A 26,127-nucleotide genomic window follows, 5' to 3' on the forward strand; every position below is an offset into this window, starting at 1 on the left:
CCTTCATCTACGACAAGGCCCTTGTCCTTTGGTGGATTATGCAGTTGAATTCCGCACCCTGGCCTCCGAACTCTTCTGGCGGGAGGACAGTTTGTGCGGCATCATTCTGGAAGCCTTGTCATCTTGCATCAAGGACGAGTTTGCTGCCCGGGAACTCCCTGATGATCTGGAAGCCTTGATCGACCTCACTGGACGTATCGATCGCAGACTCCAGCAAAGAGCTCGAGAGACTAAACTTGCTCAGAGACCAGTGCCCCTGGCTCAGTCATTCTCCCGTCCGCTAGCTCCACCTTCTGAAACTCACTCTAATCGGGGTGAAGAGTCCATGCAATTGGGACGCAGCCCACTTACTTCTGAAGAGAGGAGAAGGCGTCACTCATTAGGCTTGTGCCTTTATTGCGGAGGTAAAGGACACATGTTGGCACAATGCAAGGAGCAGCCAGAAAACTTCCAAGCCTAGGCTTCTCCGGGGAGCTAATCCTAGGGTATGTGAATCCTGCTCCCCAATGCACTGTATCTGTTTCATTGGAGTTTTCTGGCACATCTTTCTCAACTTTTATAGATTCCGGGGCTGGAAGGAAATTTATCCTAGCGGATCTGTTTCAACAACTGCAACTTCCTACATTGCTGCATACACCACCCCTACGAATATCCTCCATCCACGGGACTCCTCTGCCAGGCTGCATCTTGACTAGAACCTCTCCACTGACCCTCCATACCGGGGTTCTCCACAAGGAGGAGATCTCCTTTTATGTCTTGGAAAAATCAATTCATCCTATAGTCTTGGGACTACTGTGGCTGCAGGAACATTTTCCACTCATTTCCTGGGACATGGAGGAGGAGTGTTTCACTACCTGCTTACAGACATTGCCCTGGCCTAGTATTCTTTTGTCTAGTACCCCCTTGTCGCTGCCGTCACAGTACATGGAGTACTCTGATGTTTTCTCTAAAGAAAAAGCCAAATTCATTCCGGAACATAGGACCTTTGATTGTGCAATCGACCTGCTTCCAGGCTTGATGCCTCCCCGTGGGCATGTGTATCCATTAGAGATGTGAATCGGAACCGGAATCGGTTCGGATTCCGGTTCGGATTCACATGTGGGGTTTTTTTCGTTGGGCCCGATCGCGGTTTTGTTTATCGGCTGCGTCTGAGCCGATAAACAAAAAAACCCACCCCGACCCTTTAAAACTAATCCCTTAACTTCCCCCACCCTCCCGACCCCCCCAAAAACTTTTTACAGGTACCTGGTGGTCCAGTGGGGGTCCCTGGAGTGATCTCCTGCTCCTGGGCCGTCGGCTGCCACTAATCAAAATGGTGCCAATGGCCCTTTGCCCTTAGCATGTGACAGGGTATCTGTGCCATTGGCCGGACCCTGTCACATGGTAGGAGCACTGGATGGCCGGCGCCATCTTGTGCTCCTACCATGTGACAGGGGCCGACCAATGGCACCGGTAGCCCCTGTGACATAGTAAGGGCAAAGGCTATCGGCGCCATTTTGAATACTGGCAGCCAACGGTCCGAGTGCAGGAGGTCGCTCCCGGACCCCCGCTGGACTTTTGGCAAGTCTTGTGGGGGGTCAGGAGGGTCCCCCAAGACTTGCCAAAAGCCCCTGGTGGTCCAGCGGGGGTCCGGGAGCGATCTCCTGAACTCGGGCCATCGGCTGCCAGTAATCAGAATGGTGCCGATAGCCTTTGCCCTTACTATGTCACAGGGGCTACCAGTGCCATTGGTCAGCCCCTGTCACATGGTAGGAGCACAAGATGGCGTGGGCCATCCAGTGCTCCTACCATGTGACAGGGTCCGGCCAATGGCACGGATACCCTGTCACATGGTAAGGGCAAAGGGCCATCGGCGCCATTTTGATTAGTGGCAGCCGATGGCCTGGGAGCGGGAGATCGCTCCAGGGACCCCCACTGGACCACCAGGTACCTGTAAAAAGTTTTTTGGGGGGTCGGGAGGGTGGGGGAAGCTAAGGTATTAGTTTTAAAGTGTCGGGGTGGGTTTAGGGATTATTTTTGTGTGCCATTTTTCCCGCCCTCCCCCAAAACGATAAGAGAACCCCCACGATCAATATCGGGGGTTTTCCTATCATTTTGGGGAGCCCCCAATTTTTGACGATTTTGAAAATATCGTCCAATATTTTCAATCGTCCGAAGCCAGATTCACATCCCTAGTATCCATTATCATTGCCTGAGACCCAAGCGATGTCCCAATATGTGCAGGAGAACTTGGGCAAAGGGTTCATTCATCCCTCTACTTCTCCGGCGGGAGCCGGGTTCTTCTTTGTCGCCAAAAAGGATGGTTACCTCAGGCCCTGCATAGATTACCGGGGTCTTAATGCCATCACATGCCGGGATAGATATCCTCTTCTGCTGATTCCCTGAACTTTTAGATCGCCTGCAAGGTGCTAAGATCTTTACCAAGCTCGACCTTCGAGGAGCATATAACTTAGTGCGAATCAAACCAGGTGACGAGTGGAAAACCGGATTCAACATGCGCGATGGACATTACGAATATCTGGTCATGCCTTTTGGATTATGCAGTGCGCCAGTGATTTTTCAAAATCTTATGAATGAGGTGCTTCGAGATATGCTTCATTCTTCTGTGATTGTGTACCTAGATGATACGTGTACCTAGATGGTACGTGCTGCCCAGTACATGCTGCCAATGGTATGTGTTGCCCGGTATGTGCTGCTGATGAGCGGTAAGGTCGAAGGACCTTACCGCTCATTGGCAGCACGTACACCAAGTCTTTCAACAACTTAGGGAGAATCGCTTTTATGCCAAGCTAGAAAAATGCGTTTTTGAACAAGAGTCCTTGCCATTTTTGGGATACATAGTATCTGTCATGGGATTTCACATGGACCCCGAGAAGGTCTCTGACATTAGAGACTGGCCCCAGCCAGTTGGCATTAAAGCCCTCCAATGCTTCTTGGGATTCGCAAACTTTTACAGGAACTTCATTCCTCATTACTCTCGGAGGGTAGCACCACTCACAGCCCTGACTAAAAAGGGGGCTAATGCTAGGGAGTGGCCGTCTGAGGCTCTCGAAGCCTTCCAAAACTTGAAACAAGCCTTCCTGCTAGACCATTGTCTACACCACCCAGATCCCACTCGACCCTTTGTTGTGGAGGTCGATGCTTCAGACCTGGCGGTTGGGGTAGTCCTCAGCCAAATCTCCAATAAGGGCATATTGCTACCATGCTCCTACTTCTCCTGAAGATTCTCTCCTGTGGAGAAAAACTATGGCATCGGGGACAAGGAGTTATTAGCCATCAAGATGGCCTTTGAAGAATGGCTCCAGTGGTTGGAGGGGGCTCAGCATCCGGTGGTGGTGTACACCAATCATAAAAATTTGGAGTATTTGTGCTGGGCCAGTGACTAAATCCTCGGCAAGCACGATGGTCTTTATTCTTTAGTCGTTTCAATTCCTCCTTATGGTACTAATCAGAGTCAAAGAACATTCGATCGGACGCACTTTCACACACCTCTGAAGCAGAGGATTCGCCAGCCACTCCTCAATACATTCTTGATCTTGCCAAGGTACTTGTAGCAGCTATCGACATACCCAACCCCAAGGGTAAGACTGTTGTGCCCATTCGTCTGAGAAAGCGAGTTCTCACCTGGGCCCATGACTCTTTAACTGCAGGTCACCCAGGCAGAGCTCGAACCTTAGAGCTCCTGTCCCACTACTACTGGTGGCCACACGTCAGCAAGGACATCCGAGCCTACATGGATTCTTGCCCTACATGTGCCAGACAGAAACGTTTGCCAGGTCACCCGTGGGGGTTGTTGCAGCCTCTTCCCATTCCCGAGGAACCATGGACTCACTTATCCATGGACTTCATTGTTGATCTACCACCATCCGAGGGAAAACAGGTCATTTGGGTCATGGTACACAGATTCTCCAAGATGGCCCACTTTGTGGCTCTCGCAAAACTCCCTACCACACCTGAACTTGCACAACTCTTTACTAAGCATATTTTCCATTTACATGGATTACCTCAGCACATAGCTTCAGATCGTGGAATCTCAATTCACCGCCAAATTCTGGAGAGCTGTTTGCAAGAAGTTTGACATGCAGCTAGATTTCACGACAGCATTCCATCCACAAGGCAATGGGCAAGCTGAGCGAACCAACTGGTACCTAAAGACATTTCTACGCTCTTTCATCGGAGATAAGCAGGACAACTGGGTGACTTTGCTTTCTTGAGCGGAGTTCTCTTACAACCATCATACCCATTCCGCTACAGGAATCTCTCCATTTCAACTGGTCTTCGGGAAAAAGCCCAAGCCACCTTTGCCACTTCTTCTTACTGTGCATTCTCCTGCAGCCCAGCTCACCGCGCTCCAACTTCGTTCGCTCTGGGACTCCACACAAGTTAACCCGAGGCGAGCCGCTAATACCACTAAGAAGGAAGCGGATAAGCACCGGCGCAACGCTCCTACTTTTCACCCTGGAGATCGAGTTTAGGTAAGCACCTGACATATCTGGCTAAGAGTGCCTTCAATGCGTATGGCTCCTAAATATATTGGACCCTTTGTAATCTCTGAACGAGTAGGCTCCCCTCAAGTCTACGAATATACAATGTATTCCACATCTCCTTGCTCAAGCCACTAGTACTCTCTAGATGTCACCATGCACCGCCTGAGCCCAAGAAGACGGTTGCTGACGTGGACGTCATCTACCAGGACAAGATATTCTTGATGTCTGTTTTCACCATAGATGGTGGGAATACCTAATATCATGGGAAGGATTCGGACTGGAGAAGAATACGTGGGAGCCGGCCTCCAATATCTTGGACAAGAACCTTCTTCACCAATTCCACCAAGATAATCCTGACAAGCCAAGACCCCCAGGGATGGGGCATAAGGGGGAGTACTGTTAGGAATTCTGGCCCCAGATGGCCACAGCCGGGGCCCCCCCTTTCCTCAGTGCATCAGCTCCTCACCATGGCTCCGTTCCTGTGTTCCTGCCTGCCTGTTGTTCCAGCTCTGTTTCTGTTTGCCTGCCTGTTCCAGCTCCGTTCCAGCCCTCCTGCCTCCTCAGCTCTGCTCCTGCTTCCTTGATCCAGTTCCTGCTTGCTTGATCCTCCGGTTTTTCCTCGGCCTGGCTTCTGGTAATCCTTGTCTGCTGCCTGCCCTGATCTCTGCTTGTCTTCTGGCTCCGTCTGTCTTCCGCCTGCCCCGACTTCTGACTTGCCATCTCGTCTTGCACCTCAGCTGCCTGCCTTGTTCCCTGGCTCATCTCCGACCACTCTAGGCTTCAGCCTGCCTCTACTTGGACTGTACTTCAGATTTCCCTTTGCCAGGAGACCCTCTCCTAAGTCCTGCCGGCCCCGGCACCCAAGGGTTCAACCTGTGGGGAATGTGGGCTGGTAAAGGTGAAGGTCCCATCCGGCCTCCTGGTTCTGTACCACCTCCTGGCTACTTACATCACTTCAGGCCTCCCTTCAGTGAATCCTCCCTATACGCTAGCCAGCCCAAGGGTCCACGTGCACCTCAGCAGTGGTGTGTATAACTGTTGGGTTGGCAGCAGTGGTTTATGTGGGAGGGGTTGCTGGTGATGTTATGATTGGGGGGTTAGTGATTAGTGGTGGTGTGGAGGGAAGTTGTTGGTGGTGTGTGTTGGGAGAGGGTTGGCAGTGGGTTGGCAGTGGTGGATGCATTTCTGTGAGTTAGGGTTGGCAATGGTGGTTTATGTGTGAGGTGTGTGTGGGAATGTGGGGTGTTTGTATGAGGTGTGCATGGAGTGGTGGTGTGTATGTGTGTATGAGGTATGCGTGGGGGGAGATAAGGTGTGCATAGGGGTGATGGTGGTAGTGCGTGTGTGTGATATGCATGAGGGTGGTGGAAATGTGTATGTGTGTGGTATGTGTCGGGGTAGTGATGTGTATATGTGTAAAATGTGCATGGGGATGGTGGGGTGTGTGAAGTGTGTGTGGAGGGGTGGCAGTGATGGTGTGTGTGCATGAGATGTGTGCATGTTTGGGGTGGGGATGTGCATTTGGAGGGGGAATTGGTTGGTGAGTGTGAGTTGTGTGTATGCAGAAGATGATGAGATATGTACGTTTGTGTGTGTAGGTAATGGTTGAGTGTATGAGATGTGAGCATGGAGGTGGTTGTGAGATCTGTGCGTGGGGGTGGTGTGAGAGGAGAGGTGGTATATGGTGAGTCTGGGGGAGAGTGTGGGGATAGACTATGGGGGTATGTGGGGAGTGTGTATGGGGTGGGGTGGTGGTTGTGTGTGTGAGATGTGTCCATGTGAGTGTGTGTTTGGTGGGTAGTGGTGGTAGTTATGTGTATATGTGAGGTGTATGCATGTTTCTGTGGGTGAGTGGTAGTTGAGGTTGTATATGGGGGGTTCATGATGCATGAGACATGCATAAAATGTGTATGTATGGGAGGAGGTGATGTGGGTGAGATGTGTGCATGTATAAGGGAAGTGTGTGTATGTGTGTGTTTGTGAGAGAGAGAGATGTGCATGGGAGATAGTGATGTGTAGGGCACATAGTTTATGTGGGGTCTGGGGCGTCAGAAGGCGTTTGACAAAGTCCCTCATGAGAGGCTTCTACGAAAACTAAAAAGTCATGGGATAGGAGGCGATGTCCTTTCGTGGATTACAAACTGGTTAAAAGACAGGAAACAGAGAGTAGGATTAAATGGTCAATTTTCTCAGTGGAAAAGGGTAAACAGTGGAGTGCCTCAGGGATCTGTACTTGGACCGGTGCTTTTCAATATATATATAAATGATCTGGAAAGGAATACGACGAGTGAGGTTATCAAATTTGCGGATGATACAAAATTATTCAGAGTAGTTAAATCACAGGCAGACTGTGATACATTACAGGAGGACCTTGCAAGACTGGAAAATTGGGCATCCAAATGGCAGATGAAATTTAATGTAGACAAGTGCAAGGTGTTGCATATAGGGAAAAATAACCCTTGCTGTGGTTACACAATGTTAGGTTCCATATTAGGAGCTACCACCCAGGAAAAAGATCTAGGCATCATAGTGGATAATACTTTAAAATCATCGGCTCAGTGTGCTGCAGCAGTCAAAAAAGCAAATAGAATGTTAGGAATTATTAGGAAGGGAATGGTTAATAGAACGGAAAATGTCATAATGCCGCTGTATCACTCCATGGTGAGACCGCACCTTGAATACCGTGTACAATTCTGGTCGCCGCATCTCAAAAAAGATATAGTTGAGATGGAGAAGGTACAGAGAAGGGCAACCAAAATGATAAATGGGATGGAACAGCTCCCCTATGAGGAAAGGCTGAAGAGGTTAGGGCTGTTCAGCTTGGAGAAGAGACGGCTGAGGGGGGATATGATAGAGGTCTTTAAGATCATGAGAGGTCTTGAATGAATAGATGTGACTCGGTTATTTACACTTTCGAATAATAGAAGGACTAGGGGGCATTCCATGAAGTTAGCAAGTAACACATTTAAGACTAATCGGAGAAAATTCTTTTTCACTCAACGCGCAATAAAGCTCTGGAATTTGTTGCCAGAGGATGTGGTTAGTGCAGTTAGTGTAGCTGGGTTCAAAAAAGGTTTGGATAAGTTCTTGGAGGAGAAGTCCATTAATGGCTATTAATCAATTATACTTAGGGAATAGCCACTGCTATTAATTGCATCAGTAGCATGGGTTCTTCTTAGTGTTTGGGTAATTGCCAGGTTCTTGTGGCCTGGTTTTTGGCCTCTGTTGGAAACAGGATGCTGGGCTTGATGGACCCTTGGTCTGACCCAGCATGGCAATTTCTTATGTTCTTATGTTTTTATGGGGAGTGTATGTGTGGGTGGTGGTGGTGTGTACGGAGTGTTGGTGGTAGGAAGGGTATGTGTGTGTGGGGGGAGGGATGAGGTGGTCATGTGTGGAAGGTCTGGGGGAGTGTGTGGGGGTGGGGGTAGTGTTTGTGGGATGTGACTATAGAGGGGGGGGTGGTGTGGGATATGGTATGTGTGAAGGGGAGGGAGTTGTGTCTGCACTCCCTTCCCCCTCTCACTTAGCATTCCTATCTTACCCCTCCCCTCCTTGTCTCTCCTCTCACTCAGCCTTCCCCCTCACTCCTGTACTCGTTAATTACCATTCCCCTCCCGTTCCTCCCACCCAATCCAACTGCTCTCTTCTTCTTTCTACTTCTTCCACCTTGGGCTACTTCCTTTGACCGTTGGGGCCCGGGAACCCTCCTCCCCCTGCAGCCTTTCCGAGGCTGGCTCAGCCATCCAACACACTTCCCATTCCATCACATCTTGGCCACTTTCTGAGGATGGTGGTATCCAAAGAACCTCACCAGTCCTGCTGCTGCCACAATTAGGCACCAGCAGCTGAAGAAAGAAAAGAGTAGTGTCAGGGCTGGAGGGGCTCCACGGGCTCCACCAGCGGGGAAAAAAGAGAACAGCAGCATGGTTGATGGGGGCTCCCCGGGCTCCACCAACAAAAGAAAAAAAGAGCAATGGCGACAGCAGCAGCAAGGCTGGTGGGGTTCCTCGGGTCCTAATGGCTGAAGAAAGAAAAGAGCCTGGAACTCCACCAGCTCTGCCGCTGACATTGTCACTGCTGCCGCCACTCATGTTTTTCTTTTCTTCTCTGCCCCATGGTGTACTCCACTATTCCTGCCTCTCTTCTTACATCTGAGATAGTGGCCCCACCCCCAGCAGTTCCAGGCAAATGTTGCTGTGCACACACATGCACTGCAATGATTGTCTGCATGATTGTCTAATATTGAGAGATAATAACATGGTAACATAGTAGATGATCGGCCATTCAAACTGCCTGGTTATTCCTGTCCACCCTGCTGCCAACAGTAGTTGCTTGAACGCTTGTAGGATATCACTCCTTATTCAAGCCAATTTTTGTTTTACTCATTAGCATACTAAGTCCCCTACTTAATTCAACACCCTGCCATCTCCCACATCCCTTAGCCCACCACCAAGGCCTGATTAATCTAAACCAGTAGTTCTCAAACCAGTCCTCTGGACACACCTAACCAGTCAAGTTTTTAGGATATCCACAATGAATATGCATGAGATAAATTTGCATGCACTGCCTCCATTGTATGCAAATCTATTTCTTGCATATTTATTGTGAATATCCTGAACACCAGACTAGTTGGGTATGTACTGAGGACTGGGCTGAGAACCCCTGATCTAAACAACTACTGAAGCCATCCAGTTCTATGTTTATCAGATTAACTGATAGTTTTCTTCTTTAGCCTGGCCTCAACTCTTGAGTTTCTAATTAGACAAATATTTTCAAGCTATTCACACTGGAAAAATTTACACAGTGATTTCATATGGCTTTGATTTTCAGATATTTTGGGACATAAAACTTTCAGCAATACTGAAAGGAGTAGACATCTGGAAAGATGGAAACAAAATCTCTGTCGAGGGATCTGCTCTGGAAATCTTGGCTAGATTTATGCTCTGGAGACAAAGTCATGTTCTCCCACGAGTGCAGCATGACGTGGCATATTTATTGGTGTAAAAACTCCTTTCATGAAACATTGGTTAATACTGTTCTGTGTTATGCTTGATGGGCTGGCACAAAAATTGACTGTGTCTTTCTTGCAGTTGAAAAAAAGGAGAAAAAGTACTAATGTAAATTGTTTACAATTAAAATGAAAAAACTTGATTCAAAACATTTTTGGTATAACAAAATAAATGAGCAGTTCCTAATGTGAATGTATCTAATGCGTTTGTAACTAGATATAATGTTAAGTATGGCATCTAATTGTCATCTTACAACAACAGATTTTTTTTTTTAGAAGTTTCAATATAATATCCATAATTAATCCAAAGCATTTAAATATGTTCTAAAGACAAGTAGCTGAACTTGTGGCTGTTTATACATCAATGACTACCTAAGCTAGAAATAACATGCTATTGTTCTATACCACATATACTTAAACAGATTTCCATAGATAAGCAGGCTGAATTAGTCAAGCTTTCTGGGATCGCCCCCTGGTGGATCTTGGTAGGAACTTCTTCTAGCAGCAGCAAAGCTTTAGTTAAGTTTATCTGCCACTAGCTGAGCTCAGACAGCAACTTTGCCTGCTGCACGCCTTACTGCAAGGTCAACAATCTCTTCTCAGTTCTTGCTTTTCCCGCATAGCGATCGGGTGCGGATTCTTCTCCTCTCGTGAATTTCTTCTCTCTACTTCACTGTTGTGAATCCCCAACAGCACTTTTCAGTGCTATTATGGCTCCTAAAGCCCTCGGTTTCAAATTGTTGTGTTTGAGCCATAGTGGACCCTTGGTCACAGTGGAGATGACTCCACCCACGGGGAAGAGCCCCGTGAGGAACCACTGTGATTGGCTGAGCAGATAGTAGACACAGTATCAAATAAGTCTTTATTATACTTCCCTAGAGATGGTAAGGTAGGAAGGTAATGCACCAATCCACGAGGTGCCAATACGCTCAACAGGCTCAGTAGTGTAGTCTCACCCAGATGTTCACAATAGGCAGGGTGGAGTTGGAGCAACTCGTGGGTGGAGTTGGAGCACCCAGTCACGGAGAGCAGGCGTCTTCCTGATTGTAGAATGGTGGGACCGAAGGTCCGTGGTGCAGGATAGTAGAGGAATAGGCCCTCGAGGAGCAAATACCCAGCAGTCCGATCCTGTAATGAAAAGAGAGACAAGACCCCAGAGGAACAGTTGTCTAGGTAGTGAGGCCCCAAAGGGTGGTAGAAGTGAAAGACCCCCATGGAGTGGGTATCCAAAGCTTCAGTAGGAGTGAGGCCCTTAGCAAGAGATAGCTTCTAAGCTGGCAACTTAGAACAGGCAGAGTAGTGAAGAGAAGACTTTGCTAACTCGCTGGTGAAGCGGAAGCGGAGGCTTGATATACCCAGAGGTATCGACAGTATGCGGTGGGGCCGCCCCCGAGGTTCCCACATGACGTGTACTTGAGCATCAGAGATGTGCGCACTCACGCCCTAGGAGGCCACGGGAGTGAGCATGGTGGATGGGGACGCCCATGCTTGTTTGAGACCGCCGAGGCCCGTGGCACTTGGCACCAGAGACAGCCGTCTTGCCCAGAGAGAGAGAAAAGGGAGAGAAAAAGTTAAGGCAGAGTGGTCGCAGCTGCCTGCGACCGACGGACTCAACACAAATTTTGCCAATATTGCAAAATCATGTCCGTAACAGATGGACATAACTATTGTTATTTATGCCGCGAATCGCAGACCACGCCACACGACCACCGCTGCCCGCACCATTGAAGTAACCAGCTCTATGATTGCATTTTATGCTCTAAAGTTGTTGTGTTAGTTCGTAAATGAGTTTGTTTCTTCCGAAATCATTTTTTGTATGTAAAACATTATATTAATTTATGGTTTACTATCTGTACTGCCTGTTATCTTATATACCTGTTATCTGTAAAGCCTGTTGCTAATTATTGTTAATTGTAAACCGCGGTGATGTATCATTTTACGTACTGCGGTATATAAAAACCCCTAAATAAATAAATAAATAAATAAATAAATAAGTAGGAGCTGGGAGCCAGGGCTGTGCAGCCAGCGCTGGGACCCATTGGGGTAAGGCCCTTAAAGCTCGCCCTACCACCGACAGCCCACCGCCAGCCACGAGGCCATAATTTACTCACCGCCGGCGAAAGATAGCTGACCCCAATCCAGGCGCAATGCCACTGATGTCACCCTAGACGTGACCAGGAGGGGATTTAAATCCCGGCGCGATCATCGCAGACCACGCCGCACGACCACCGCTGCCCACACCATCGAAGTAGGAGCTGGAGGCCAGGGCCACGCAGCCGGCGTCAGGACCCATCGGGGTAAGGCCCTTAAAGCTTGCCCTACCACCGACAGCCCACCGCCGGCCACGAGGCCATAATTTACTCACCGCCGGCGAAAGATAGCTGACCCCGATCCAGGCGCAATGCCACTGACGTCACCCTAGACGCGACCAGGAGGGGATTTAAATCCCGACGCAATCTCCAGGTGCTCTCTTCACCGCGAATCGCAGACCATGCCGCATGACCACCGCTGCCCGCACCATCGAGTAGGAGCTGGGAGCCAGGGCCGTGCAGCCAGCGCCGGACGCCATCGGGGTAAGGCCTTTAATGCTCGCCCTACCACCGACAGCCCACCGCCGGCCACGAGGCCATAATTTACTCACCGCCGGCGAAAGATAGCTGACCCCGATCCAGCCGCACCGCTGCTGACGTCACCCTAGACGCAACCAGGAGGGGATTTAAATCCTGGCATGATTTCCAGGCGTTGCGCCCCTTTGTACACCCCTTTGTGCAGCCCCATCGCGCTGCCCATTAGCTCTTATCTCACCTGCTCCACCGTGTAACCTAGTCTGTGGTAACGCCTACAAACAAACTTCACCGAAAGACAGATACAGATACAATCAGTAAATAAATAAGGCCTCTAATCTCAAGCCTCTACCATATACTCCAGACCTACACTAACCAGATACCAACCCCACTTATATATTTTCTCTTTAATCAATGCTCATCGCGCCTAATCCCACCCAGCACTCCCCTCTATCACCACTTCTGAAGCCACAATAACTCTCATCCTACGACCAACTCTCCACAAGACACAAAACAGGACCTCAAACTCTCATCCATACACCTAAACCCGCACCCACCCAGGGCCAGGCTAAACAAATCGAATCCAACAAAGCTTCACACGACGACTCCAAATCCAGAAGGAAACTGAGTTCAAAATCACCGATCAGCCGAATCATGATTCCTCCTCAGAGGAAACTCAACATCTCATCAACATCCCACTGAAGAAGAACATAAAAAGCCTATTCTACTTCACCTTCTTCCTAATAAACGCCCAATCATTAACCAAAAAATACATTCTAATAAACGACCTAATCCAAGAAAAAAATCCCAACTTCATAGCAATAATAGAAACCTGGTTCAAAAATACTGACCAAGTTCTTATGAATCAAATAACCAACAACAACTACGACCTATTCTCTATCCCACGAAAGTCCCACAGAGAAGGCGGACTACTACTGATAATAAAAAAGAATCTCTCCATGAAACTGATCCCTAACAACCTCCCAAAGAAATACGAAATTGCTCTCTTTGACGCTGAACACCTACAAATATGCCTAGTCTATTGCCCTCCAAATCTCCTAGAAAATGAAATATCACCGCTCCTGGAATACTTAATAACTAACATCAGCACAAAAAAACCAACTATAATTCTAGGCGATTTCAACCTCCACACAGACATCAACCCCAAAACACAAAGCTGCCAAACCTTAATAGACATGCTTTCCAGCTTTAACCTAAAACAAGTAAACACCCCCACTCATAAAGCTGGTCATACTTTGGACCTGATTTTCACCAATCACCATTTCTCGGATACATCCATCTCAGCCAACCCAGTCCCCTAGTCTGATCACTTCCTTATATAATGCAAAACACATATACAGTCCAGAAACACGACGTGCGCAAGCGACTCTACCTCATTCAAGTACCGACCTCCCTTTCAACCGGACCTACTACAAAAAGAACTAGGAAAACAACTTGCAAACCTAGACCTCTCCAACATCAACAGAGCGATACAATCCTGGCACCACCTCACAGAACAAACCGCTAACAAGATAAATCCCGTAAAAACAAGACAGAGAAAAATAACCAACGGCAAAAACAACCCGTGGTTTAACTCCCATCTAAGATCAATGAAAACAAACCTCAGAAAAATGGAAAAAGAATGGGGAAAATCTAATTGCCCAACAAACCTTCAAATATACCGCACTCAACTTGCCACCTATAAAAACACGATTATGACAACGAAACGCAACTACTATAGTCAAAAGATAAAAAACTCATCCAATAACTCAAACGCACTGTTCAACATTGTCAAAAACCTCATAGATGACAAAAGCAACAACGCCCCAGCTACCAATACAAACAATCTAACCCAAGATCTCGCAATGTTCTTTAAAGACAAAATCAACAGAATAACTAACACATTCAACAACTCCACACCCTTAGAGAATCAATTTGAAACAATGAACATAACACCATGGTCGCAGTTCAACCCAATATCTGGCACTGAAGCCGAAAAAATGCTAAAAAAAAAATCAACCCTGCATGTCATGACCTAGACACCATCCCTACACGTAACCTGAAAGATATGGCTCATATCATCGCCCCAACCATAGCCGCCATTGTCAACAAATCACTCGAAGAAGGTGAGCTTCCAACCGCACTAAAAATTGCAACCATCACTCCAATATTAAAAAAGAAGAACTTAGACCCTACAGATCTGAATAACTACCGTCCTATCTCAAACCTACCTTTACTTGCCAAGTTGACTGAGAAGGCAGCTTTGTCTCAGCTAAACGAATACCTTGAAAACAACAACATTCTACACGCTGCACAGCATGGATTCAGAAAAAAACGAAGTACAGAAACACTACTCGTCAACCTATCGAACGAAATCATAAGAGGTCTCGACAACAAGATAAGCCATCTTCTAATACTTCTCGACCTATCTGCGGTATTTGACACCGTTGACCACAAAAGCCTACTATCAAGACTTGCTAACATCGGCCTCACAGGCAATACCCTCAACTGGTTCACCTCATAACTAAATGACAGATTCTTTAAGGTCACCTTGAACAACAACTCATCAAACCCCTTCCCCCTCGAAACCGGCGTACCACAAGGGTCCGCCCTCTCCGCCACCCTCTTCAACATATACCTACTCCCTCTATGCCACCTCATCTCCAGTCTCGGAATAACTTACTATATGTACGCCGATGACATCCAGTTCATCATCCCAGTTTCCAACACAATAGAAGAGGCACTTATCACAGCAGCCAACCACCTAACCTCAATTAGAGACATGCTAAACCGACTAAAGCTATGCCTGAACATGAATAAAACAGAATGCATCCTCATAGGAAGAAATATCTCAGAACAAACTATCACTACACATTCCCTTATAATCGACATCAACATCCCGCTAAAAAACGATAAAAAGGACCTCGGCATATGGATTGACAAAGAACTTAACTTAAAAAAGAACATCGCAACCAAAACCAAAGAAGGATTCTACAAGCTGCACGTCCTGAAACATCTAAAACCACTTCTCCACCATCAGGAATTCCAAACAGTGCTACAATCGCTGATTTTCAACAGCCTTGATTACTGCAATTCACTCCTGTTAGGACTCCCTAAATCTACTCTAAAACCATTGCAACTGCTGCAAAACGCCGCAGCCAGAGTCCTAACCGGAAGAAAAAAATCGGAACACATCACCCCTGTTTTGAGAAGTCTTCACTGGCTCCCAATCGAACAGAGAATCGAATTCAAAACCCTTACAATAGTGCACAATGCCATATACAAAACGGAGAATACCACACTCAACAACATGATCCAACAACACAAACCTCAGCGAAACACCAGAACTGCCCGCAAACTACTCCTAGACATACCCTCACTCCCCTCGGCGAGGCTCACGAGCACTAGAAACAGAGCCTTCTCCATAGCAGGACCAAACTTATGGAACTCCTTACCACAATACCTAAGCTCAATAAATGACAGCAAATCCTTCAAAAAAGAAGTGAAAACTTGGATATTCAGCCAAACATTCAGAGATGGCGTGGGCTAAATGTCATAAGTCCACCATCAACAACTCCCATGTCGGATGATCACACTAATATCACCTAATGCTCTCCTCCCCCTTCGCCCCTCCCCACTTCTCCGCTCTCCGCTCTCCACCTCTCGCTCTCCCCTCTTAACATGCTCCTCTAATGATGCAATGATCTAATTCTCCCGCCATCCGTTTCTCCTTTACCCCCTCCATCCTCCCCCCTCGATGTGCATATCTCTCTGCTTTATAGTCTTGTATTTAGAATTTGTTTTTCAGTTCTAGACTGCTGATAAATATTAGTTGACCATGATGCATCCCACGTTCAAGCTATTAAGATTTGTTCTAATATATTCCTCTAACAGTTTGATGTAATTTTTGCCATACTATGTTCCAGTTCCAGTTCGATGTAACAATTTGTTCTACTGTAAACCGGGGTGAAGGCTAACTGCTAAACCTCAGTATATAAAAGCTCTAAATAAATAAATAAATAAATAAATAAATAAATGCCTTAGACCTGATCATGACATGGCGGGCTGTTGGGACTGTGGGAGAATGTTCCCTAGAGCCCAGCTTCAAAGGGCAGAAAAGATTGCCTGCCTGAAGGATGAAAGCCATATTGTATTGGGTTCTTATGCCCCACAACGATTGGCCCACTCTTCCCCGGGCCAGGAACCAAACTGGACCAAGGGAATAAAAAGGGCCTCCTTCCTACAACCCTCCTCCAAAACTAAAATCTCGAAAAGCAGAGATAAGGCTGAGGAACATTCCCACAATCGGCCCCAAAAAGCGCCGACTCCCCGACTCGGCCCACACCCCGGGTGCATCGTCAATGTCCACAGCGGCATGGAGGGGGAACGCCAGACTCGACATGGGAGGCGGAGTGTTGTGCGTTGGCTGACGCACATCCTCGCTTGATGCATCCAAAGTAGGGCTCTGATGCTCCAACACTCCTAACACAGTCTCAGGCACCAGTCTCGACGCACCCGATGCACCACGAGCGTCAAGTGAACCATCGACCCATTTGACACATTCCACTTCAAAACATGGGAAAGCAAGGAAAAAGACACTCCATATTGAGCACTGGTACTCAAAATCCAAAGATAGACCATCCAAAGAATCTACTGCAAAGAGTCCCTGGCACATCGATCCCCCGATGCTCCCACTCTTATCAGATGTGGAATACTCTGGGAAGTCAGAGGGGGAAGTGCCCCATTACTCTCAACGCTCCTCTTCATCTACTTCTGGCCGGGTAGTGCCCTAAAGCAGCGAGCAAATTAAAAATCTTCCACATCTAGGCAGTCCTTCCACAAAAAGCCATCAGATGCATCACCACCCCGAAGGAGAGCGGCTAGACGCTCCTCAGATATGTTAGAGGGAGTAGACACCCACACTTTATTACAGATCACAGGACTCCTGCAAAACTTCTTTGACTCAGTGATCCTTTCTCATCAGCTTCTTTCCACCTCAAGTCCTTCCATACAGGGTTTGAATCCATCCAAACTCCCCCCCCCCTCCCTTTTCTCTTCTGCATTCAGACATTGAAGACTTGGACAGAGAGCCAAGTCCGCAAAGGACTGCATATGACAGGGAACCACATTGTCCCTCTCCACCGTCACCAAGTTCTTCTACGGGAATTCCCTCTGACCTCCGGGAGACCAGCCGGAACCATTGCAGCCCCAGAGGATCTCTCCTATTCCAGATTCATTGAAAAGGTGGGTTGTGTCTTAAATCTGGAGACTAAGAAACTGCCTGACCCATGCACAGAGATTCATAACCTCCTAAAAATCTTTGAAGTCCCAGCTGAACCTATGGCTCTGCCCTCTTATTTGGTTTTGGATGCTGTCATGGATAAAGCTTGAGAAACACCTTTCTCTACACCCACCACACCCAGAAAGGGAACTGAAGTTCCGGATGTGGAAACCCCCCCACTACGTCGCAGTGCAACTATCACAGGCTTTGGTTGTGGCGGAATCTGCCATGAAGAAGGCCTGGAAGATAAGGCTCTATTCTAATGCTCCACCAGGCAAGGACAACCGCTATCTGGATGAATTTGGAAGAAAGGTGTTTCAGGGTTTCATGCTAAATGCCAAGGTGCAACAATACCAATTCTATATCACTCAATATCTATTTGAGTGCCTCCAGCAATTGAAGTCGGAGGAAGGTTAGCCTATGGAACCCAGTCATCGTAAACAGGCTGTAACTGACCTGGAAAAGGGCCTAAGACACCTTTTACACACCATCTATGAGGGATATGAGCTGTCCACCCAAACCTCTGCCGCCGCTATAGCCACTCTGCGCATAGCATGGTTGCAAGCAAGTGTGATCTGCGAAGATGTACATGACAAACTTGCAGATCTACCTTGCAAAGGAGACAACTTGTTTGGTGATAAGTTTCAGAAAACAGTCTCTCAACTCAAAGAGCAAAGTGTGGCAGTGTCATCGCTCACATCACCTTCAGACCAGATGATTCCAAGACAATATTATCCCTCCTACAGGAAGCTATTCTATCCCCGGCGTTCTTACAGACCATACCTGCCATATCATCCTCTCTCTTACACTACACAGAGGGCTCAACCTCAATAGGCACAACAGCAGGACTGGGGCTCAGCCCAACGCACCCCCAAACCAACTCCAGCTGCTGCCCCAAGACCCAATCATCTTTTTCATTCCACCACGGCCACAGCTACCAGAAGCAGTAGGGGGACGCCTTTCTTCATTTGCGCTAGCATGGGGACATAAGAACATAAGAACATGCCATACTGGGTCAGACCCAGGGTCCATCAAGCCCAGCATCCTTTCTCCAACAGTGGCCAATCCAGGCCATATGAACCTGGCAATTACCCAAAAACTAAGTCTATTCCATGTTACCGTTACTAGTAATAGCAGTAGCTATTTTCTAAGTCAGCTTAATTAATAGCAGGTAATGGACTTCTCCTCCAAGAACTTATCCAATCCTCTTTTAAATACAGCTATACTAACTGCACTAACCACATCCTCTGGCAACAAATTCCAGAGTTTAATTGTGCGTTGAGTAAAAAAGAACTTTCTCCGATTAGTTTTAAATGTGCCACATGCTAACTTCATGGAGTCCCCCCTAATCTTTCTATTATCTGAAAGAGTAAATAACCGATTCACATCTACCCATTCTAGACCTCTCATGATTTTAAACACCTCTATCATATCCCCCCTCAGCCGTCTCTTCTCCAAGCTGAAAAGTCCTAACCTCTTTAGTCTTTCCTCATAGGGGAGCTTTTCCATTCCCCTTATCATTTTGGTAGCCCTCCTCTGTACCTTCTCCATCGCAATTATATCTGTTTTGAGATGCGGCAACCAGATTTGTACACAGTATTCAAGGTGCGGTCTCACCATGGAGCGATACAGAGGCATTATGACATTTTCCGTTTTATTCACCATTCCCTTTCTAATAATTCCCAACATTCTGTTTCCTTTTTTGACTGCCGCAGCACACTGAAACGATTTCAATGTGTTATCCACTATGATGCCTAGATCTCTTTCTTGGGTTGTAGTACCCAATATGGAACCCAACATTGTGTAACTATAGCATGGGTTATTTTTCCCTATATGCATCACCTTGCACTTATCCACATTAAATTTCATCTGCCATTTTGATGTCCAATTTTCCAGTCTTACAAGGTCTTCCTGCAATTTATCACAATCTGCTTGTGATTTAACTACTCTGAACAATTTTGTATCTCACTCGTCATATTTCTTTCCAGATCATTTATAAATATATTGAAAAGTAAGGGTCCCAAAACAGATCCCTGAGGCACTCCACTGCCCACTCCCTTCCACTGAGAAAATTGTCCATTTAATCCTACTCTCTGTTTCCTTTCTTTTAGCCAGTTTGCAATCCACGAAAGGACATAACCACCTATCCCATGACTATTTACTTTTCCTAGAAGCCTCTCATGAGGAACTTTGTCAAACGCCTTCTGAAAATCCAAGTACACTACATCTACCGGTTCATCTTTATCCACATGTTTATTAACTCCTTCAAAAAAGTGAAGCAGATTTGTGAGGCAAGATTTGCCTTGGGTAAAGCCATGCTGACTTTGTTCCATTAAACCATGTCTTTCTATATGTTCTGTGATTTTGATGTTTAGAACACTTTCCACTATTTTTCCTGGCACTGAAGTCAGGCTAACGGGTCTGTAGTTTCCCGGATCGCCCCTGGAACCCTTTTTAAATATTGGGGTTACATTTGCCATCCTCCAGTCTTCAGGTACAATGGATGATTTTAATAATAGGTTACAAATTTTTACTAATAGGTCTGACATTTCATTTTTTAATTCCTTCAGAACTCTGGGGTGTATACCATCCAGTCCAGGTGATTTACTACTCTTCAGTTTGTCAATCAGGTCTACCACATCTTCTTGGTTCACCGTGATTTGACTCAGTCCATCTGAATCATTATCCATGAAAACCTTCTCTAGTATTGGTACTTCCCCAACATCCTCTTCAGTAAACTCTGAAGCAAAGAAATCATTTAATCTTTCCACGATGGCCTTATCTTCTCTAAGTGCCCCTTTAACCCCTCGATCATCTAATGGTCCAAATGACTCCCTCACAGACTTTCTGCTTCGGATATATTTTAAAAAGTTTATATTGTGAGTTTTTGCCTCTACGGCCAACTTCTTTTCAAATTCTCTCTTAGCCTGTCTTATCAATGTCTTACATTCAACTTGCCAACGTTTACGCATTATCCTATTTTCTTCTGTTGGATCCTTCTTCCAATTTTTGAATGAAGATCTTTTGGCTAAAATAGCTTCTTTCACCTCCCCTTTTAACCATGCCGGTAATCGTTTTGCTTTCTTTCCACCTTTCTTAATGTGTGGAATACATCTGGACTGTGCTTCTAGAATGGTATTTTTTAACAATGACCACGTCTCTTGCACACTTTTTACTTTTGTAGCTGCTCCTTTCAGTTTTTTTTTTAACAGTTTTTCTCATTTTATCAAGGTTTCCCTTTTGAAAGTTTAGCACGAGAGCCGTTGGCTTCTCAACCGTTAGGTTCTCAACATCATCCAAAATGGATCCCATCTCCATTTGAAAATACCCCCCACATTACTGCTCCTTGCTCCCCCTACATGGAAGATATTCTGCCCCTCTTAAAAGAAATCATATCCCTCCTAGAACAGAGAGCAATACCAATGGTTCTTCCTCATCCCCAAGAAGACTAGAAGACTGTGACCCATACCGGATCTCAAAACTTTAAACAAGTTCGTAGTATGGGAAAAATTCAAAATGACTTCTCTCAAGAGCATTTTGCCCTACCTGCAACCCAAGGACTGATGTAGTCACTGGACCTCAAAGATGCTTATGCACACATCCCTATGCACCCCTCATCCTGGCGCTGCCTGTGCTTCCAGATTCAGAAATGACATTCTCACAGAACAAGCAGGATGGTAGTCCTCACATATGGGTGACATCATCAGGATGGAGCCCAATCACAGAAAACTTCTGTCAAAGTTTCCAGACCTTTGACTGGCCCCTACTGGGCATGCCCAGCATGGCACTAACCCTGCAGCCAGCAGGGGTCCCCCTTTAGTCTTGTTTTTTCCGCGCAGCAGTAGCCTCACAGTAAAGGAGCTCTGAAGAGATTCCTGACAGGAATTTTCCTCACGGAATTATTACAAGTTTTATCCCAGGACAAGCAGGATGCTAGTCCTCACATATGGGTGACGTCACTGATGGAGCCCTGAAGCGGGAAGCTTTCTGTCAAAATTTCTAGAAACTTTTGACTGGCCCTGTGAGGGCACTGAGCATGCCCAGCATGCTATGATATTCTCTGCCACAGGTGTCTCTCTTCATTCTTCGTCTTTCTGCGCTGCAGTTAGCATCGCGGGATAGGAGCCATTGAGATTCTTCTCAATACTTTGTGACTGAAAATGTCATTATCAGATATTCTCTCTCACATTTTCTCTCAAGGGGTTTTCTTCTTCACCGGCTGGTGAGTACATCGGTCTCAAATTTATTCTCCTCAGGAGAAAAATTTTTCTTATATTTTCCCGTTCTCTGCCTCGACGGCCGTCGATCACAATATGGCTACTGGTTTTAAAAAATGTCCGGTATGCGCCCAGAAAATGTTGCTTACTGATCCGCATCTCGAGTGCGTAATATGTCTCGGTGAAAATCACAACGTAAAAAGTTGTCCGCAATGTGCCGAAATGACACCAAAAACCAGAAAATCTAGACTGGAAAAATGGAACATTTATTCCATCTCCAGTTAATGCCATCACCTTCCACTTCATCGAAGTCGTCTCCGGCCGGAGCGAAACAGTGGTTATTACTTAACAAATCCACCGCGGGACCGTCGGGGGATCACTCCTCGTCTTCGTCCGCATCGACCAAATCCGTTGATCCGCAGAAAACAAAATATAGGCATCGACATCGAAGGTCATCGACGTCTGAATCCGTGTCCCAGGATCCGTCGACGGCAAAGCGGCCACGCTCGGAGGAAACCTCGGTGTCTGGGCCTCCTCCTCCGATCTCGACACCTGATCCCCTGCAGGGCCCTGCAGCGGATCCAACGCCTCAGCCTTCGCCACCTCTTACAACTGCTCTGGTACCATCAGTTGTAACGCCGGAATTGTCTGATATCATCAGACAAGCGATATCACAGGCTTTGAGGGAACAGTTAATTCCGACGGGCTCGTCGATGCCAATGCTCCCAGCATCGATGCCGGCAACCTTGCCGATGCCGGTATCCGCAGTGATGCCGAGAACACTGGAGGAATCGACGTCGACACCAAGGATATTAACCACGTCGACGTCGATATATGCGCAGTTACCATCGACTACTTCTGTATCGATGCCCATGTTGCCGCCTCCATCAGGAAAAAGGCCACTCTCGACGTCGATGTCGATACAATCATCAGTGCCATCGAGGCCAACACCGATAGATGATGAGGATGTTCAGGACTTACCATCCTTTCAACGTCTACTTCAAAGGTACCAGGATGTCATAGACACCTTGCCCAAGAAGCTTGGAGAACATGTGTTTCCACCTACTCCCACTGATGACCCACTACCAGGTCCATCAGGGCTACATCTGCCTCACAAATCCACATCAAAACAGCTTTATGGACAGGAAGAAGAAAATTCTTGGGATAGTCAAGATACAGACTCCTCCTCTGAGGACTTCATGTCTGATCCCTCACCTCCAGAACCAAGAAAGAAGTCCCCACCTGAAGACTTCTCTTTCTCAAACTTCATACAGGATATGGCAGACACCATTCCTTTTAAATTGGAAGCTGAACAGGACTCAAGGCAACACACTTTAGAGGTCCTGCAGTTTGTGGATCCACCCAAACAAGTTTTGGCCATTCCGATACACGAGGTGCTCTTAGACCTGCAACATCGTATCTGGGAGCATCCATCCACAGTGTCGGCTGTAAACAAAAGGGTGGACTCATCTTACTTGGTACAATCAACTCCAGGGTAGCAAAAGGCACAACTACCACATCAATCTGTGGTAGTTGAATCTGCCCAGAAAAAATCAAAAAGAATCCGGCCTCATTCCTCCACCCCACCTGGCAAGGATCATCGCTTCCTTGATTCTTTGGGAAGAAAGATCTATCAATCTTCAATGCTAAACTCCAGAATCTCTGCATACCAGCTGTACATGACACAGTATCAGAGAAATTTATGGAAGCAGATGGAGGAATTCACAAAATCTTTACCTGAACAGCTTCAAGAACCTGCACAAGCCATTATACATAAAGGCCTGGAAGCAGGAAAACATGAAGTAAGAGCGGCCTATGACAGCTTTGATACAGCCTCCAGGACTTCAGCTGTGGGCATTGCTGCACGCAGATACGCATGGCTCAAGGCCTCTGACCTCAGGCCTGAGGTTCAGGAAAAACTTGTTGATCTTCCATGTATGGGAGACAACCTATTTGGGGAAAAAGTTCAAGAGGCAGTCCAGCAACTGAAGGATCACACAGAGACTTTACGTCAACTGTCCCAAATGCCTCAAGATCCTGCTACACAGCCTCCTAGACGTCTTCCCCGTAGAGAACCAAGGATGCCTTACTACAGACCACGTAGATACTACTCCCAAACATCTCGGGGTAGGTCTACTAGGCCGCAGCAACAACGTACCCAAGCAAGACAACCCAGGGCACCTCGTACTCAACCACCACCTCAGACAGGCCCTGCTTCTGGGTTTTGGGATACCGCCCAGGGAACAAGCCACTCCTTTAAACCCTCACACACAACTTCCAGTGGGCGGAAGAGTGTCTCATTTTTACACTCACTGGAAAACCATAACAACAGACCAATGGGTGCTCTCTATAATTCAACAAGGATACAAACTAAATTTCCTGTCAATTCCACCAGAATTTCCGCCGAGAGCCTTCCCACAAGAGTCTCAACTAATTCCTCTACAAGCAGAATTATCTACTCTTCTGAAAATCAGGGCCATACAGTTAGTACCCCAATCTCAGAAGGGAAGAGGATTCTACTCCCGTTACTTCCTCATTCCAAAGAAAACAGGAGGCCTACGCCCCATCCTAGACCTAAGAAATCTCAACAAATTTCTAAAGAAAGAAAAATTCAGGATGGTTTCATTAGGTACCATGCTTCCTCGTCTTCAAAAAGGAGATTGGCTTTGTTCTCTGGATCTTCAGGATGCTTATACTCACATCCCAATCTATCCTCCTCATCGCAAGTACCTGCGCTTTATAGTAGGTCATCAGCACTTCCAATAGAGAGTCCTTCCTTTCGGACTTGCCTCTGCACCCAGAGTGTTCACAAAATGTCTGGCAGTAATAGCAGCACAACTACGCAAACAGGGTGCTCATGTGTTCCCATACCTAGACGACTGGCTCATCAGGAGTCAAACTCTACAAGGAACTCTCGATTCTCTAAATCAAACAATAACAACATTGCATACAGTGGGATTCCTGATCAATTATCAAAAATCTCACCTCACACCAGTGCAACTTCTTCCATTCATAGGAGGAGAATTGAATACCAACCTAGCAAGTGCTTTTCTACCAGAAGATCGGGCAGAAACAATCTCACTGCTAGCAAAGAGGCTCAGATCACAACCATGAGCAACAGCTCACCAGTTTCTAACTCTACTGGGCCACATGGCCTCTACAGTTCACGTCACACCCATGGCACGTCTAGCCATGAGAATAACACAATGGACTTTAAGATCACAATGGATCCAAGCCATTCAACCATTACATACTCAAATTCAAGTAACCCACCAACTACGTTCTTCTCTACTATGGTGGGTGAACAAGAACAATTTGCGCAAGGGCCTACCCTTTCAACAACCAGTTCCACAAATAACTGTAACTACAGATGCATCCACCTTGGGTTGGGGAGCTCACATAGACAATCTCCAAACACAAGGAACTTGGACAAAACTCGAAGCAACATTTCAAATCAATTTCTTGGAACTTCGAGCTATACGTTATGCTCTACATGCCTTCAAGGACTGCCTTACAAACAAGACTGTTCTGATCCAAACGGACAACACAGTAGCCATGTGGTACATAAACAAACAAGGGGGGACGGGCTCGTACCTCCTTTGTCAAGAGGCAGCTCAGATATGGGGTTGGGCCTTGAACAACTCCATGTTTCTCAAGGCCACTTATCTGCCAGGCATTCACAATGTAGTGGCGGACAGACTCAGTCGTCAATTCCAACCACACGAATGGTCCCTGGATCCCTCAGTAGTGACCAGGATATTTCAATGTTGGGGACAACCAACAGTAGACCTCTTTGCATCACATCTGAATCACAAAGTGGACAACTACTGTTTCCTATACAACCTGAACAACAGGCCAGCCAAGGACGTATTTGCTCGCCCTTGGAACTCAGGCCTACTCTACGCGTATCCTCCAATACCGCTCATAACCAAAATTCTAGTGAAGCTACAACAGGACAAGGGAACCATGATACTCATAGCCCCACATTGGCCTCGACAAGTATGGTTTCCCACACTTCTAGACCTCTCAGTCAGGGATCCCATTCGCCTGGGAGTAGCTCCCACTCTCATAACTCAGGATCAGGGTCGGTTGCGCCATCCCAACCTCCAATCCCTTTCACTGACAGCTTGGATGTTGAAAGCTTGATCTTACAACCACTCAGTCTTTCATCCAATATATCCCAAGTGCTTATAGCTTCACGTAAACCTTCCATACGGAAGAACTATGCTTCCAAATGGAAAAGGTTCAATTTGTGGTGCAAGCAAAACAACATCAATCCTTTCACTTGCCCTACAAATTCTTTACTACCGTGTTTCCCCGATAGTAAGACACCCCTGATAGTAAGACGTAGTGGGAATTTTAGGGGGGTCGGCTAATGTAAGACATCCCCCGAAAGTAAGACGTAGTGTTCAAAAAAAAATTATTTTTAAATACCTGTCGGAGGGCTGCGTGGGTCCAGGCGACTGGCGGCGGGAGCCGGGTGGTCGCGTGTTAAATCTAGGCCGTGGGCGGGTGGGCGCTTGTTCCCGGGGGGGGGGGGGGCGGGGGGACGCGCGTTAGTTCGAGA

The 26,127-nt window shown here is 46.9% G+C and overlaps 1 protein-coding gene across 1 annotated transcript in view; it reads left to right on the plus strand.

Moving 5' to 3' along the window:
* Nucleotides 1-26,127, plus strand: part of LOC115092429 (disintegrin and metalloproteinase domain-containing protein 9-like) — a 402,794-nt gene that overhangs the window by 169,299 nt on the left and 207,368 nt on the right. The window contains exon 10 of the mRNA XM_029603262.1: nucleotides 9,321-9,490. Coding sequence (XP_029459122.1) covers nucleotides 9,321-9,490 — 170 coding nt within the window. The remainder of the gene's footprint in view (nucleotides 1-9,320; nucleotides 9,491-26,127) is intronic.

The sequence above is a fragment of the Rhinatrema bivittatum genome, chromosome 5 (genome assembly GCF_901001135.1).
Source record: "Rhinatrema bivittatum chromosome 5, aRhiBiv1.1, whole genome shotgun sequence".
Classification (NCBI taxonomy): domain Eukaryota; kingdom Metazoa; phylum Chordata; class Amphibia; order Gymnophiona; family Rhinatrematidae; genus Rhinatrema; species Rhinatrema bivittatum.